The following is a 14,274-nucleotide window of genomic DNA, read 5'->3' as shown; positions in this document are numbered from 1 at the left end:
TTGATATCTTATCCCAGTGCCTGGCTGGGGAGAACAAGCTGAAACTGAATCTAAATAAGATGGAGGTGCTGCTGGCTCATTGAGGTTCTCTTTTGACACTAGTGTTATTTCTGGAGAGGCAAGCAGTGCCCTTGCAGGAGTAGGTTTACAATGTGGATGTCCTTCTGGACCCATGGCTCTTACTTGAGCAGCAGGTGGAAGCCATGGCTAGAGTGGCCTTTGGCCAGCTTCAGTTGCTGCATCAGCTGTGGCCTTATCTGGTGAAGGAAGACCTGGCTACAGTAACCCATGCCTTCATTGCCACCCAGATAGATTACTACAAGATAAACTATATGGGACTGACTTTAGAGACTACTTGGAAGCTACCATTGATCCAGAATGCAGTGGCTTTCTCTGGACCAATGGTAGTCATTGGCACTCAATGCTGGGAATATGTGAGGGTATGTGTCCGGGAAGCACTGCTTTACAATGGCAGCACCATTGTTTTGGGACAGCCTTTTGACAGAGATCAGATTGGCTTTTTCGTTGATGGCTTTCAGGAAGATGTTAAAGACTGAGCTTTTTCAAAGACTTTCTATTCTTTAAGTGAACTTCATAATCTTTTATTTTTTATTTTACGTTATTTATATTGTCCTATTCTGGTTGGCTTCATGTTTGGATATATTTATTTTTTAAACTTACCATGAATGTTTTAATGTCTTTATATCACATTAGACGTTGAGAATCACCAGATTGCAATGGGATATAAATGTAATAGATTAATAAATACAGGTACATTTACACACTGTGGTTAATGCTCCCTCATATTTCCATAATATATGAAACAGCTATAGGTATTCAACCTAATCTTAGTTAATAACAGTTTTTAAATCTCTCTCTCTCTCTCTCTCTCTTTCTTGTCCCCCCCCCCCCCGCGCCCCTGTTCACATATAAGCATGCATTTGGGATGTGGAAATTATGAATCTATATGCAAAAGTATGTCAGTTGCTTTTGTTGAAGGCCTATGATGGTTAGCATCCTGTTGGAATATTGGGATCAGGAGCTTAAGGGTCCTGAATTTCACAATTTCTAATTTCAGTTTTCAGTTTTGTGGTTTTTAAATCCCATTATATCATTGAGAATGGCTGGTAAAGGTTCAGTCTTTCTGATTAATTCTGAATGGATTCTGCATACAGTTTTTTTCTTTTCCTGTACTAAGGCAGGAAATGGTGATGCATTTCAATGTGGGCAGTCTGTTACTCAGTGGAAAAGAAGTCAACTGAAGGCAGTTTTGCCTCAGATATCTTCTAACAATACTTAAAAACCATGGTACATGTTGTTGTTCATTTTTGTAATGAGTTGCAACCATAAAGCATGTCATAAGCCAACTTCATTTACAGAAATACAGTATGTACAGTTTATGCAGATCAGTGATTCAAAATCTATTAGGATACATTAGGTTGGTTTACTTCCAGCTAACAGAAGTGGGCTTCAGGAACTCAATTCTTGGAAACTTTTATTCCACAACGATCTGATGTGAATAGCAGGAGTTTTAGTGAGCATGGCAGAATTATTCAGAATATTCAGAAATAACTTAAGTGTGTGGAATAGAACTATGCAGCACTTTGACTCTGAAGGGAAAAAGCCTGCTTTAGAGTAGGCATGGATACACACATACCAGATGTTGGCAACTCCCTAAACCAAACATGTATTTTCCTGGGATTGTGCTGCAACTGTGGAGGGTAACCGTGCTGTGCCAGGAAAAGGTGTGTCTGCTTTAAGGAGCTGCCAAGAGGTGCTACATGAATTCCTCTATGTGTTCCAAAGCAGCTTTTCCCTCTGGATTTGAGGTGTTCCATAGCCATAGTGTAGAAGCATCTGCTGGAGACAATAAAGAAACTTGTTGAAGGAGATTTTGAACAAACATCAGAAACTTGTTTTTCATTGTGAAAGATAAACTGAGATTCTTAGAGTGTTCAAAGTGTTCACAATAGCTGGTGCACATTTATTTATCTGTTTGTTTGTTTGTTTGTTTGTTTGAATAGTAGTCACATCTTCCTATCACCGTTTCCTAAAAGTACTTTTAAAACTCTCCTGAAGTTCAAAAATAGTTTGAAATGTGCCATGGAGGGAGATACAAACCCAGGTTGTGTCAGAAAACACCTTTGAGATTCTCAGCACAAGAAGCATTTTATAGATGAGAAATAATAGGCAAACACAAATGGCTAACTTATCGTGAGATACTAGAATTTTGTCAAGGGAATACAAAATAAAATCAAGAGAACAACTGGTGGCAGAGGGATATAGTTGCTAATAGTTTTCTTATTTACAGTTATCAGAAACATTTAAAGTAGACAAAAGAGTTTATGGTACTGAACATTGTAAGACTGATTTTGAAATAGAATTGCGTACAAATGATGAACATGTAAATGCTAAAATGTATAAACTTTTATTGAAATTCAAAACAGAAAAAAACAAGTGAAAGAAAGTGGGCTAAAATTTTGGTTACAATATTCAGATAGAACAATGGGAAAATATGTGATTTAAAGGTTTAAAATCTACATTTTGTTTTAATCTTAAAGAGAACTTTTATAAAATGATGTACCATTGGTATATGACACCAGAGAAATTGTCTAGAATATATAAAAGTATTTCAATTTTATATTGGAAATGTGAACAACAAGAAGGGACATTTTACCATGCTTGGTGGACGTATAAAAAAGCTAGAAAATTTTGGATTCAAATACATACACTGATTCAGAGGATTTTAAAGATTAATATACAATTGAGACCAGAAGTCTTTCTCTTGGGACTGATGGACAAACAGCTGAAAAAAAATCATGGAACTTTGTTTTTATATATGATAACCGCAGAAGATTATTGTACGCACAAAGATGGAAAGATTCAGCACTACCCACAATGGAGGAATAGTTGGTGAAGATGATGGAACTTGCTGAGATGGCCAAATTGACTTCTTTGATTAGAGAAAAGACAATATCTACATTTATTGCTGACTGGAAACCCCATATGGACTTTTTGCGTAAAACAGAAAAAAATGAACGTATGATTAATGGTTTTGATGATTAGACAGGATAGATTATAGAAAGAAGAGATTCATGGTGTAACTTTAGAGAAAGAGATGAATTTATAATTGTACTTATAACTGCAGTGAAGAAGAACGGAAGCCACTTCTTTGTATCTTTTTTTCTTTCTTTTCTATTTTTGTTTTACTTTTTCTTTCTTTCTTGCACTTTTAGCTTTCTCCTTGTTTTCTTTCTTTTTTCTTTTTTTCTTACTTTATATTAGGTTGTATTAGTTTTTAATCTTTCTTTTTAGAACTTTTAATAAAATTATTTTTAAAAACTATACCATGGAGGGGATAGCTTTCCAAGAAATGTGAGAATAAAGTTTCCTTTTAGAGTCTTTGTTTCACCTTTTCATGGCAACTAAAGAGAAGCTTCAGATTAAAGCTGTAGTTCTGTTAAACTCCAGTTTGTCCTCTTTTAATCTATAAATGAGGGCCACAGATCAGTCTGTGACAGTCATCTTCCCCTTAAAAACTTGTATTCTGTCCCTGGGAGATGCCTCCTCTACATGACAGTTCCTGGCAGTGCTTTTTTATTATCAGTTTTTGGGGTTTGTGTAGGATGTTCTAGACACAGCATAGACCAATAAGAATGTTAGAAATAACTATCTGGGGTTGATCAAGACATATCTAGTCTACCAGTTTGTTCATACAATGACTAGTTATGAATGGGAAGCAGGATGTGATGATTTTAAAGTGTAGGCTAGCTACAGGTATATCTTACTTGGGAATAAACACCATTTTGTTGCAATCTCCCAAAGTAATTTATAACAAATCCAATAAAACAAGTACCTGAGTCCAAGTACATGCCCTCTTTGGTTATAATTATTTCCTTAAGCAAAAGGAAGAATGCTGTTATCAATAAGCAGTGTCAACTATTGAGTGTTTCTGTTCTTTTGGCTGTATTATCAAATGGTTCTGGTATACTGACATGCCTACATGTTTGCTCCTTACCTATAAAAATGGCTTGTTAGAAAATATGGCCACTGCAAAAGCTATCGTGGTTAGGATTGGACACCTGTACCTGTAGATGTATATGTAGCTTATGCTACTTATTTTTGTTAAAATCAAATTGCTTTCCTTTCTAGAATGTATTTGTTCGGTTTTTTTAATCTGTTCAGTTGGGTCCAATTCTTGGAGACTGCTTGGACAAGTCCCTGCACTTTTCTTGGTAAGGTTTTTTCAGAAGTGGTTTGCCATTTCCCCCTTCCTAGGGCTGAGAGAAAGTGACTGGCCCAAGGTCTCCCAGCTGGCTTTGCGCCTAGGCAGAACTAGAACTGATGGTCCCCTGGTTTCTAGCCTGAAGCCTTAACCACTGCACCAAACTGGCTATATGTATTCTAAAATGTTCTGTCCACATAAACAGCCTGCCTATATGAAAGGGGAGATCCCTGCTCAGGGAAAGAGAGAAATGTCATAGTGGGCACAGATCCTCCTGCCCTTATGTGCAGATTTCTGGAGTGGAGTCAAAACTGCCTGAGCAAAGCAGACTGTTGCATGCAAAAAGTTCTTTACACCAGAGTTGAACCTTTTGGTTAAAAAAGAAAACATACTGGACCATGGTCAAGAGGCAAAACTCTAGTGATAGAAAATTGGCTGCATTTGAGTTAACTGTGTTTTTTCCCCCCTAGTCTCTCACAGAACTCCATCAAGTTCTCACAGAATTCTAGGGTTCTGCAGAACATAATTTGAAAAACCCTGCTCCAGACAGCTCTTTGTAGAATGTGTTGCCCATTGGAATCATCATAGTCTGTCTGCAAGTGTGGCCGTAGAATTTAGTAGACCCTTGCTGCTTTTGAGTTTTTTCTCATTGTGGACATTTGTTAAAAGGAAAATACGGTATTTTCAGTATTTATGTAATAACATAGTTATTTTACTTACGACCATCTGGCTTTCTTTTGAATCAGTTTTTCTATCTCGCAAGCAATTGTGCTTTTTTAAAAAAAAATCGGATAAGATAATTAAGATTAAGATAATTAAGATAATTTAATTAGTTTATTAGTCAAGCCTTGCCTATTTAGGTAGTGACACCTAGTCAACCTGGTCTGATCTGAAAAACTTAAAAAGGTTTAGGCCAAGGTGATACTGGCATGGGAGATAACCAGGAAATACTAGGATTGTGGCTAGGCTGGGAAGTGGAAAAAACACCCCAGGCAAACCATTTGCATATTACTGCCAAGAAAATGACATGGATGTGTCCATGAAGACACCAGCAGTTGAGCCATTATCATGCTTCATCACATTATTATATACTGGCATAATCATATTAGTTGTTTACTCATATCTACTTTTGAATAAGCAGCTGTAGTATTCAGAGACATTGTAGAACACTTCATGATTTAAAAGAATTCAGTAATACTCAATAGTTGTTTTTTTTTCCCAAATAGCTAGAAATGTGGCGTTTTTTAATATAGAGTGTGCCTTGTGACATATTTGAGCAACTTAGATAGTGTATCATTAATGGGCATTGGGTATTTGATCCTAGCCATATATAAGATTTAACTCAGTATGTGCTCAGACTTGCCCCCCAACACTGCACCTGTGTTGTCACTTCAGAGCAGACTTCGGCACATACAACAAGGACATTAGCAGTGAGGTCATCTTCACACTTGGGATTGTACGTGTACTGATTTTCATTCCAGGTTGGAAGCAGGTTCAGGTTTACAAGGTGTTGACATTTTCACGGAAGCCAATTTGTATGCTCTGAGGTGCTCAAAGCCCTTTTAAATGCAGATGTTTGTGTATTCCTGCTTTAATAAGACACCACAGCCATTATGTCATGAGGATTATCTCTGCTGCTCTTATAGCAAAGTCTGTGTCTGTTTGGAAGAAATAAATAGGTTCACATTATATCAGTTTTGCATCAATTTCTGAGCTCAGTTTAAAATTTGGTACTGATATTTTAAAGCCTGAACAGTTTGAATCTGGCTGTCTGAACAATTGTGTATACTGTTACTGATCTGCCCAAGTCTTAAAGATTAATCTCAAAAGCCCTGCTTTCAGGCCCAATATAAATTTTGATTTGACTGTGGTTTTCAGGATAACCTTTTCAATGGTGGCCCTGCACGTGGATTCCTTCTGCTGAGAACTGTACTCATCTTAGCTTTCTCTCTTGGACCATTAAGCTGAGCCGGAGTACTATTCTGTTTTACCAACACATTTCTGATTGCAACTGTTTATGCATTGTGTCTTGCACTGTCTTAAATCTTAATACTTGGCAGTTACATCTAACAAGCAATATATCAGCTGTTTAGACATCCTATTACTTTAAAGTTATTAATGCGATGACACAAGTAGCTGACAATGAAGAAAAAGAGGTTATGCCTCAGTAAACAGAAGCTGCTCTTATACCTAAGGCCCGAAACCTGATGATTTGACCCAATCATTTGTATTATTGAATCATAGTAATACTATGGAAGGAGCCATGCAACCTCCGATCCTTTCAGTGGCATACCTAGTATATTTCACACCCGGAGCAGATCAGCGAACTGAGCAGCAACCAGGCTGGCCTAACCTCGCCAACATCAGCCTGCCCTTTTGCACTGCTGTTGCTGTGCCTTGCAGTCAACTGCCAAACAGCCGATTGGCACACTAGGAGCAGCAACAGTCACCACTGACCCTCTGGATAGCCTCCTCAGTCAGTGCACCCCTTTATTGCCTTCGCCCAAGGTGGACCACTCCCACCACCCCACCCTTGACTAGATCCTTTGCCGTTAATCCTCAGAATGGTCTTTAGGTGCCCAAAATCAAGGCTCAGGCCTGCATCAGGCTCTGTCAAGCCTTTGGACTGATTACAATAGCTTCAGCATAGTAATTTTGCTGTCCTCCCCCTGTCCAGGTTTTGCTTCAGAAGGACTGACTAAATGACAGTATTAGGTTCTGTTTTATTTAGAATTGCTGGTGAGGCCAGTAGCTGAAATACTTAATTCCTAAGAGGTATTTCAGTCAGAGATGTAACTTGAAAGTTGAATTGGCTTTCACCAGGACTAGAAAATGCTTATTCTTGAAAACTTATTTTATCCACTCCCTTGTTTGGAGTAGACCTTCTCATTTCTTGTAGATGAATAATTATTGCAGCATTTCAAAATATCTATTCTATAAAATCCCTGTAGATTTCAAAGTTTTCCCTAATTGCTTTTTTATTTCTCTTTCTCTCCAGGAACCTTCAAGATTTATCATGTATAATAGATGCCAACAAGATGAAGGTATTTGAAAAGCAAAAAACAAATAACCCCCCCACCCCCCCCAACTCATAGCCTTTGCTCTGGACTGATTTTTGTTAGCTCATGTCTTAGCCCTGATGTTTTATTTCTTTAAAAAAAAAAGCTAACAAGCATGTATTACATTTACCCCTATGTGGTATCCTATGTGGTATTTCTTGATTTGTTGCCAGTGCTGACGTTCAGTTATTACCTTAGACATGTGATAGGACTTTTGCATCTTCTCTGCTCACAGATCAGCAAAGGAACTTTATTAACTGAAGAAGAAATCATAGGTCTATACATTTATTCTTCATGTATGAATTGGTGCAGGATTTGCATGCTTCCAAAGGCTAGCTACACTGAACACATAAGAATTATGTGTCTGTGACCTTTGGACTTCCAAGCTAATGATATAGGGTCAGATTCTGCTAGATTTACTTTTTACTTAAAACCATAGCAGTTATAAAGCTAATAGCGCTTTGTAAGAGAACTGTGATGCAGAGGAAAGCTTCTAATTTGGCGCCCTCTGCTGCTGCTTTTCAGCAAAAAAGTTAAAATGTCAAGAGATCCCATCTACAGATGTTAAAAAATCCAAAGTGACATGTAGTTTAGATTTGAATATGAGTTTATGTGCACAAGATTCAGGATCATACCCATAGAGACTGTGAATGGTCCTGCTTGTGTTTTGTAGGAAGCTGTTTATCAGGAAAGTGAAGGGTGACTACTGAGTTTTTTTCCCCGAAGGAACCTGTTTCTAATCTTTATTCAGTAATGAAGCTGAAAGGACTTAGAAAAGTGACTTCTCAGCCTAAATGAACCCATAAGATAGTTAAAATTAGAAACCCAATAACACTACTCTCCCATCGTTTACCAAAGAACTTATAAAAATCAGTTAATAACAGAAATAATCAAAGATCCACAAAACCATCTAATGAAATAAAACCCTTCTATGGTGCGAGATGATTATGTTGTCATTTTCTCTACTCCCGCTAGTGGCATTTATAAAGAGGAAGCAAGCTTGAGAGAATGTCACAGCATAGTAATATCACATCCCACTTTTGTTATTGTTACAGAACACAGAGAAAGAGTTAGGAGGGGGTGTTCTTTAACATCTGCCTCCAGAATTAAGGCAAACGTTTCCCTTCATGTGCCCTGAAGTCCATCTTTATCTTTTGAACTCTTTTTTGCAGGCAGCTGTGTTTTTTGGAAAAAGATGTGTGGAACTCTGCTTTAGTAGATGAGCAAATATATCTCTCTGGTTCATTCTTCATCTGAACCTTTATTAACCATGGATAGCCTTCAGATGCCACATCATGTCCCAACGGATGTAAAATAAACTGTTCAGAGACATTTCCTGCCATGAACAGAACTGTGTAACAATTACTTTTTAGCATAGAACTACAAAAGATCTGATGCCTGTAGTACGACTATGTGGAAAGTTTCACAGAGGAAGTGACATCTGTGAAGTTAGAACAGCTCTGGAAAAATGGGAGTACCTGAACTTTAAAAAGCACAGCACTGGATACACTTCATGTGCCTGTACAGCTTTCAAGTGAACTAGTACCTAAGACCTTCGGTGACAAAATGGACTCTGGAGATGTAGCTGTAGGGCGAAATGCTACCTCAAGATCTGGAGAAGCAGCAAAAGTATCAAGCAGATGGAGGCAGGAGCATTCAGCTAATGTGAAGATGAGTATGGTTGGTAGCCTGGAAGATCAGGCACAAATTGATCCAGAACACATGGGAAGCCCTGCATCGTCTCAGCTCTTTAGTTCTGGGAAAGGGGTGTCACCAAGCAATGCGACCCAACAAATCACAGACAAGCAATACCCTCAGCAGCTTCCAAGTCCATACTCCTGTCCGCACTCACTTTCATTTCCGCAGCCATCGTTGCCACAAGGTTTCTTGCACAATCTGAAGCCACGACAGAGCCTCGAAGGCCATAAATGGCAGTTTTCTGGCCCTCTGCAGCCAGTTGCCTCTGAGGACTTATTTCCATTTCATGTGCATGGCCATAGTGGAAGTTTCTCCAGAAAGAAAATTTCCAATCTGAACCCTGCTTATAACCAGTACTCTCATAAATGTATAGAGCAGCAGTCAGAAGATGGTTATAAGAAAGAACATAAACCCAAAAAGCCTGGCAAATACATTTGCCCTTACTGTAGCAGGGCTTGTGCCAAACCTAGTGTACTTAAAAAACATATTAGGTCCCATACAGGGGAACGTCCCTACCCTTGTGTCCCTTGCGGTTTTTCATTTAAGACAAAAAGCAATTTATACAAGCACAGGAAATCTCATGCCCATGCAATTAAAGCAGGATTAGTACCTTTCACAGAATCTGCTGTATCTAAGTTGGACCTAGAAAGCAGTTTCATTGATGTGGAAGCAGAGATACACTCAGATGGGGAGCAGAGTACAGATACGGATGAAGAGACGTCGTTACTTGTGGAAAGTTCTGACAAACTGAGCCCAGTTCCGCAGATCCCTTTGGACATTTCAAGCAGAAGTGGCTTTCATACATCCATAGAAGAATCCTTGGGAGGCCCAATGAAAGTCCCTATTTTAATTATTCCCAGAAGTGGGGTGTCATTGCCGTGTGAAAGCTCCCTGCATGTTGGCTCTGACAATCTGCAGAATCCATTAAGTACTAAGTCTGATGACTCTCACACAGTTAAGCAACGCCTTGCACTGAGACTGTCTGAGAAGAAAGGACAAGATTCTGAGCAGTCATTAAATCTCTTGAGCCCACATAGCAAAGGAAGCACTGATTCTGGTTATTTTTCACGCTCAGAAAGTGCAGAGCAACAAGTAAGTCCACCAAATACCAATGTGAAATCTTATGAAGAAATCATCTTCGGGAAATTCTATAGGATTAATCAGAGGACTGCACAACCATTAGCGACAGCCAATCAAGATTGTAATTTAATGGGTAGAAAAGACAAGATGGAGCCATTACCTCTTGTACATCCTAGATTAGACATTAGCATGTCTGAAGAGCGAATGTCTCCAAATAATGAAGCACTAATTGACTCTGGCAACATGAGTACTATGAAAAATAGTCAGGTATTTAATGACAGCAGTGCAGAATCCAAACAGTTGCAAACTGTCACATCAGCCATCAAAAATGAATCAAGCCTTTACCCAGGAAGTCATCTGGGTGATGCATCTCTGCTCCTGGAACCTTCAGCAGATACAAATCCACTGATTAGAAGCAACTCCATGCCCACATCATCTGCAACTAACTTGAATGTCCCATCATCTTTAAGAGGAAGCCATTCATTTGATGAGAGAATGACAGGTTCAGATGATGTATTTTATCCTGAGACTATAGGAATACCCCATCAGCGAATGTTAATAAGACAAGCAGCCTTTGAACTTCCTTCGTTGCATGAAGGACACCCAGACTCTGAGTATCATGGACGAATGGGGAAGAACATTATGGTTGCTTCCATTAGATCACCTATTGGAGAAAAAGGGCCAGGCATGAGAGAAAAGAAGTTGCCAACAGGGGAGAGACATATTTATGAGGGTGACTCTTCTGGAAAGCACTATAGAAAATGGGAAGATTATGGGACTCTGAAACAAAGCTTCAGTGGGTCAAAGCAAGGTGGAGAATTCTATACCGAATCACCTACACAGTTACAGGCAGTGTCTTCCACATATGGCATTGTGTTTGAAAACAGAAAGCGTAGAATCCAAAAGAGTGTTGGAGATGAAGAAGACACACCATCATTGTGCAGTGGAGTTAGTAGCAATTCCATGACTGGTGATTTTGACCCCAAATCACAAATCCAAGATGGACCAAGGAGTGGATATGCCATACAAAGCCATGATAGCGCTGCTCATTGCCATTCAGAGCGCTTTGAGATGTGTAGACCACATTTACAATCATGCAGTCCAGCCACTAGTTTAGAAGAATGCTCTTTAGCTACTGATCAAGAAAAGGCAGCAGAATCTCTGAGCAGAAAAGGAAATGTGATTTCTGTTATTCAGCATACAAATTCATTAAGTCGGCCAAATTCATTTGAAAGATCTGAATCTACAGAGCTTGTTGCTTGCCAGCAAGAGAAAATCTATCTGACATCTGAAAGTTGTGAAAGTGAGGTTGTGGAGTTCCCAATGAGTCCAGAGAGAGTTCAGCAGACAGAAAATGCTGATGTCGTTAGCAAACAGCCTTCCTCACTGCAGCCTTTTCAGACATATATGCAGCCGAGGCTGGTTCGTCAGCATAATATACAGGTACCTGAAATTCGTGTCACTGAGGAGCCAGATAAACCTGAAAGAGAGAGAGAGGTCCCAGTGAAAGAGCAAGAAAAGCCTGCAGAAGAATTCCAGTGGCCACAAAGAAGTGAAACCTTGTCCCAGCTCCCAGCTGAAAAGCTACCACCTAAGAAGAAACGTTTGCGTCTTGCTGACTTGGAACATTCCTCTGGAGAGTCTAGCTTTGAATCCACAGGAACTAGCCTTTCTCGCAGCCCTAGCCAAGAGAGTAATCTCTCTCATAGTTCAAGTTTTTCAATGTCTTTTGAACGGGAGGACAGTGTCAAGTTCATAACATCAACCAAACAGGACGAATTGGTCAAACAGCCTGAATTTTTGACTGTCCCAGCTGGTGCTTACTCTCTTTCTGTCCCAGGACATCACCAACAGAAAGAAATGAGACGCTGCTCATCGGAACAGATGCCATGTCCTTATCCTGCTGAAATCCCTGAGATACGAAGCAAATCTTTTGATTATGGGAATCTGTCTCATGCTTCTGCAGTAGGAGCACCGCCTACTGCTTTATCTCCAGTGAGAGAAAGGAAGAAATGCTTTCTGGTTCGCCAGGCTTCTTTCAGTGGCTCCCCAGAGATTTCCCAGCCTGATTCAAGCATGGAACAAAATATAAAGCAAGAGCAAACAGAACATGGACATGCTGGTCTTCGGTCTTCCCAAACTCCTTGGTCTCATTCCTCCTTTTCTGTTCCTTCAGATGACTCTGGGAAGCAGGCTGCTGGTTCTTGTCCACCACGAAGCACTAGTTTATCACCACTTTCCCATCTCTCAGTCCCCCAAGCACCTTATATTCTAAGCAAATATCCAGCAGAACAACAGCATCTATATGCACTGCAAGAAAAAGTTCCCTTTTTTCCTATCCACAGTGCTATATTGCAATTCCCGTACCCATCTGTCTGCATGGTTCACTTACCATCTCAGCCTCTGTGGCCTTCAGAAATTTCACAAACCCACTTTCCACATCACTTTGTACAGCAGCTTCAGAAATCTTATTCTAAGCAACCTTTCCCAATGGAAAGTCACCCAGGCTGCCACTTGGAATATGCTCAAGAGCATATTCGAAAGAAACCTGATTATATATATTCTAAAGAGCAACCTTACCAGCGTTACTCAGGAACATCTGGGCAGTATTCTAAAAATGCACTTGCAACTTACCAGCCAGATTGTAGCATTAAATCAACAGATACCTCTTCTGAACAGCAGCTACAGGTGAATTTTGAAACCCAGAATATTGAACCTGTTCAATCATTACCAGGCACCATTGTTCCTGTTAGAATCCAGACCCATGTTCCATCCTATGGCAGTGTTATGTACACAAGTATTTCCCAGATTCTTGCTCAGAGCAGTAGTCCTGCTATTGTCATCTGCAAAGTAGATGAGACTCTTTCTCAAAGGACATTAGCAACAAGCTCACCCATGCATGGAATAGGGTTTAACATAGCACAGATGTTAAACCAACATGGAGGGCTGGAAAAATATCCCTTGTGGAAAGTACCACAAACTCTATCACTTAACTTAGACTCTTCTATCCCATTATGTCTGACCTCCAGTTCAGATACTGCCTCTTCCCTAGGTGGAAACAAGCGTATGCTTTCACCAGCAAGTAGCTTGGAGCTCTTTATGGAGACCAAACAACAAAAGAGAGTCAAAGATGAAAAAATGTATGGACAGATTGTTGAGGAACTAAGTGCTGTAGAACTCACTAGTTCAGATATAAAGAAAAGTTTTTCCAGACCACAAAAGCCCCAGTTGGTCAGGCAGAGTTGTACCAGTGAGTCAAAAGAAAGGGTGCAGTCCCCTTTGCTCTGTTCTCCATTATCTTCATCATCTCAAGACTTGCCAGCTACCAAACTGTCTCCCACTGAGTCTTCTCCATTAAACAAGGAGAAGCTTCCCAGTTTTGATTCTGCTTCACCTGGGCAAAAGTCTAGTGGCACCTCTGAAGGCAGGGAGTCCCCAGAAGAACTGGATGTGGATGAAACAGCATCAGATATGAGCCTAAGCCCACAGAGGTCTTTGGTATCATCAGGAGAAAGTCAGGTGGAAGACCAGTCCAAACCACAAAAAATGCCTTTTGGTATGTTGGTACAAATGGCTTCTCAACCAAGCGGGAAAGCCGTGACCTCAACAATTCTCCTGACAGATCTTGCTGACATCCAGCACATTTTGCAGTTCCCTAGTTTACGTACTACTACGACTGTGAGCTGGTGTTTCTTAAACTACACAAAACCCAGTTTTATTCAACAAGCAACCCTGAAATCATCTGTTTATGCTTCATGGTGCATTAGTTCATGTAACCCAAACCCATCAGGACTGAGTACAAAGATTACCCTTGCACTCCTACGATCCAAGCAGAAAAGCAGCACAGAAATCTATACACTGTCTCCGATGCATAGGCCTGGAACAGGAAAACTGACATCATCAAGTGCATGGAAACAGTTTGCTCAGGTAATTATCCAATCCTTAAAGATCTATGTATTTTAGTTAAGTTTTCTATTATATAGAAAAATGCAATGCCTGAGAGACATTTCAGTATAATGTTTTTGGAATAGTTGTTCCAATAGTTGTTTGGAATTCATTGTTTCTTTCTAAGAGGATTTTTCAAATCTATGAGCAAGAGTTAGCAGGAACATAGCATCTTGATTATGGATTGTTTCTGAAAAACCTTGTGGATATTGAACATTTTCCAAATCCATTTTGGAATAGAAAATAATGGAAATTGTTCCAAAGCTT

At 39.6% G+C, this 14,274-nt stretch overlaps 1 protein-coding gene across 3 annotated transcripts in view; it reads left to right on the top strand.

Annotated features, from left to right (window-relative positions):
- Positions 1–14,274, top strand: part of HIVEP2 (HIVEP zinc finger 2) — a 143,590-nt gene that overhangs the window by 107,515 nt on the left and 21,801 nt on the right. For all 3 annotated transcript variants that reach the window (XM_088141576.1, XM_088141570.1, XM_088141586.1), the window contains 2 exons: positions 7,224–7,269; positions 8,457–13,989. In XM_088141576.1, coding sequence (XP_087997702.1) covers positions 8,851–13,989 — 5,139 coding nt within the window. In that variant the 5' untranslated portion in view covers positions 7,224–7,269; positions 8,457–8,850. The remainder of the gene's footprint in view (positions 1–7,223; positions 7,270–8,456; positions 13,990–14,274) is intronic.

The sequence above is a fragment of the Python bivittatus genome, unplaced genomic scaffold, assembly GCF_059951505.1.
Source record: "Python bivittatus isolate LINGU-HERP-01145 unplaced genomic scaffold, Pbiv_v1 ctg000020_np1212, whole genome shotgun sequence".
NCBI lineage: Eukaryota > Metazoa > Chordata > Lepidosauria > Squamata > Pythonidae > Python > Python bivittatus.
This window is presented reverse-complemented; position numbering and strand designations above follow the sequence as displayed.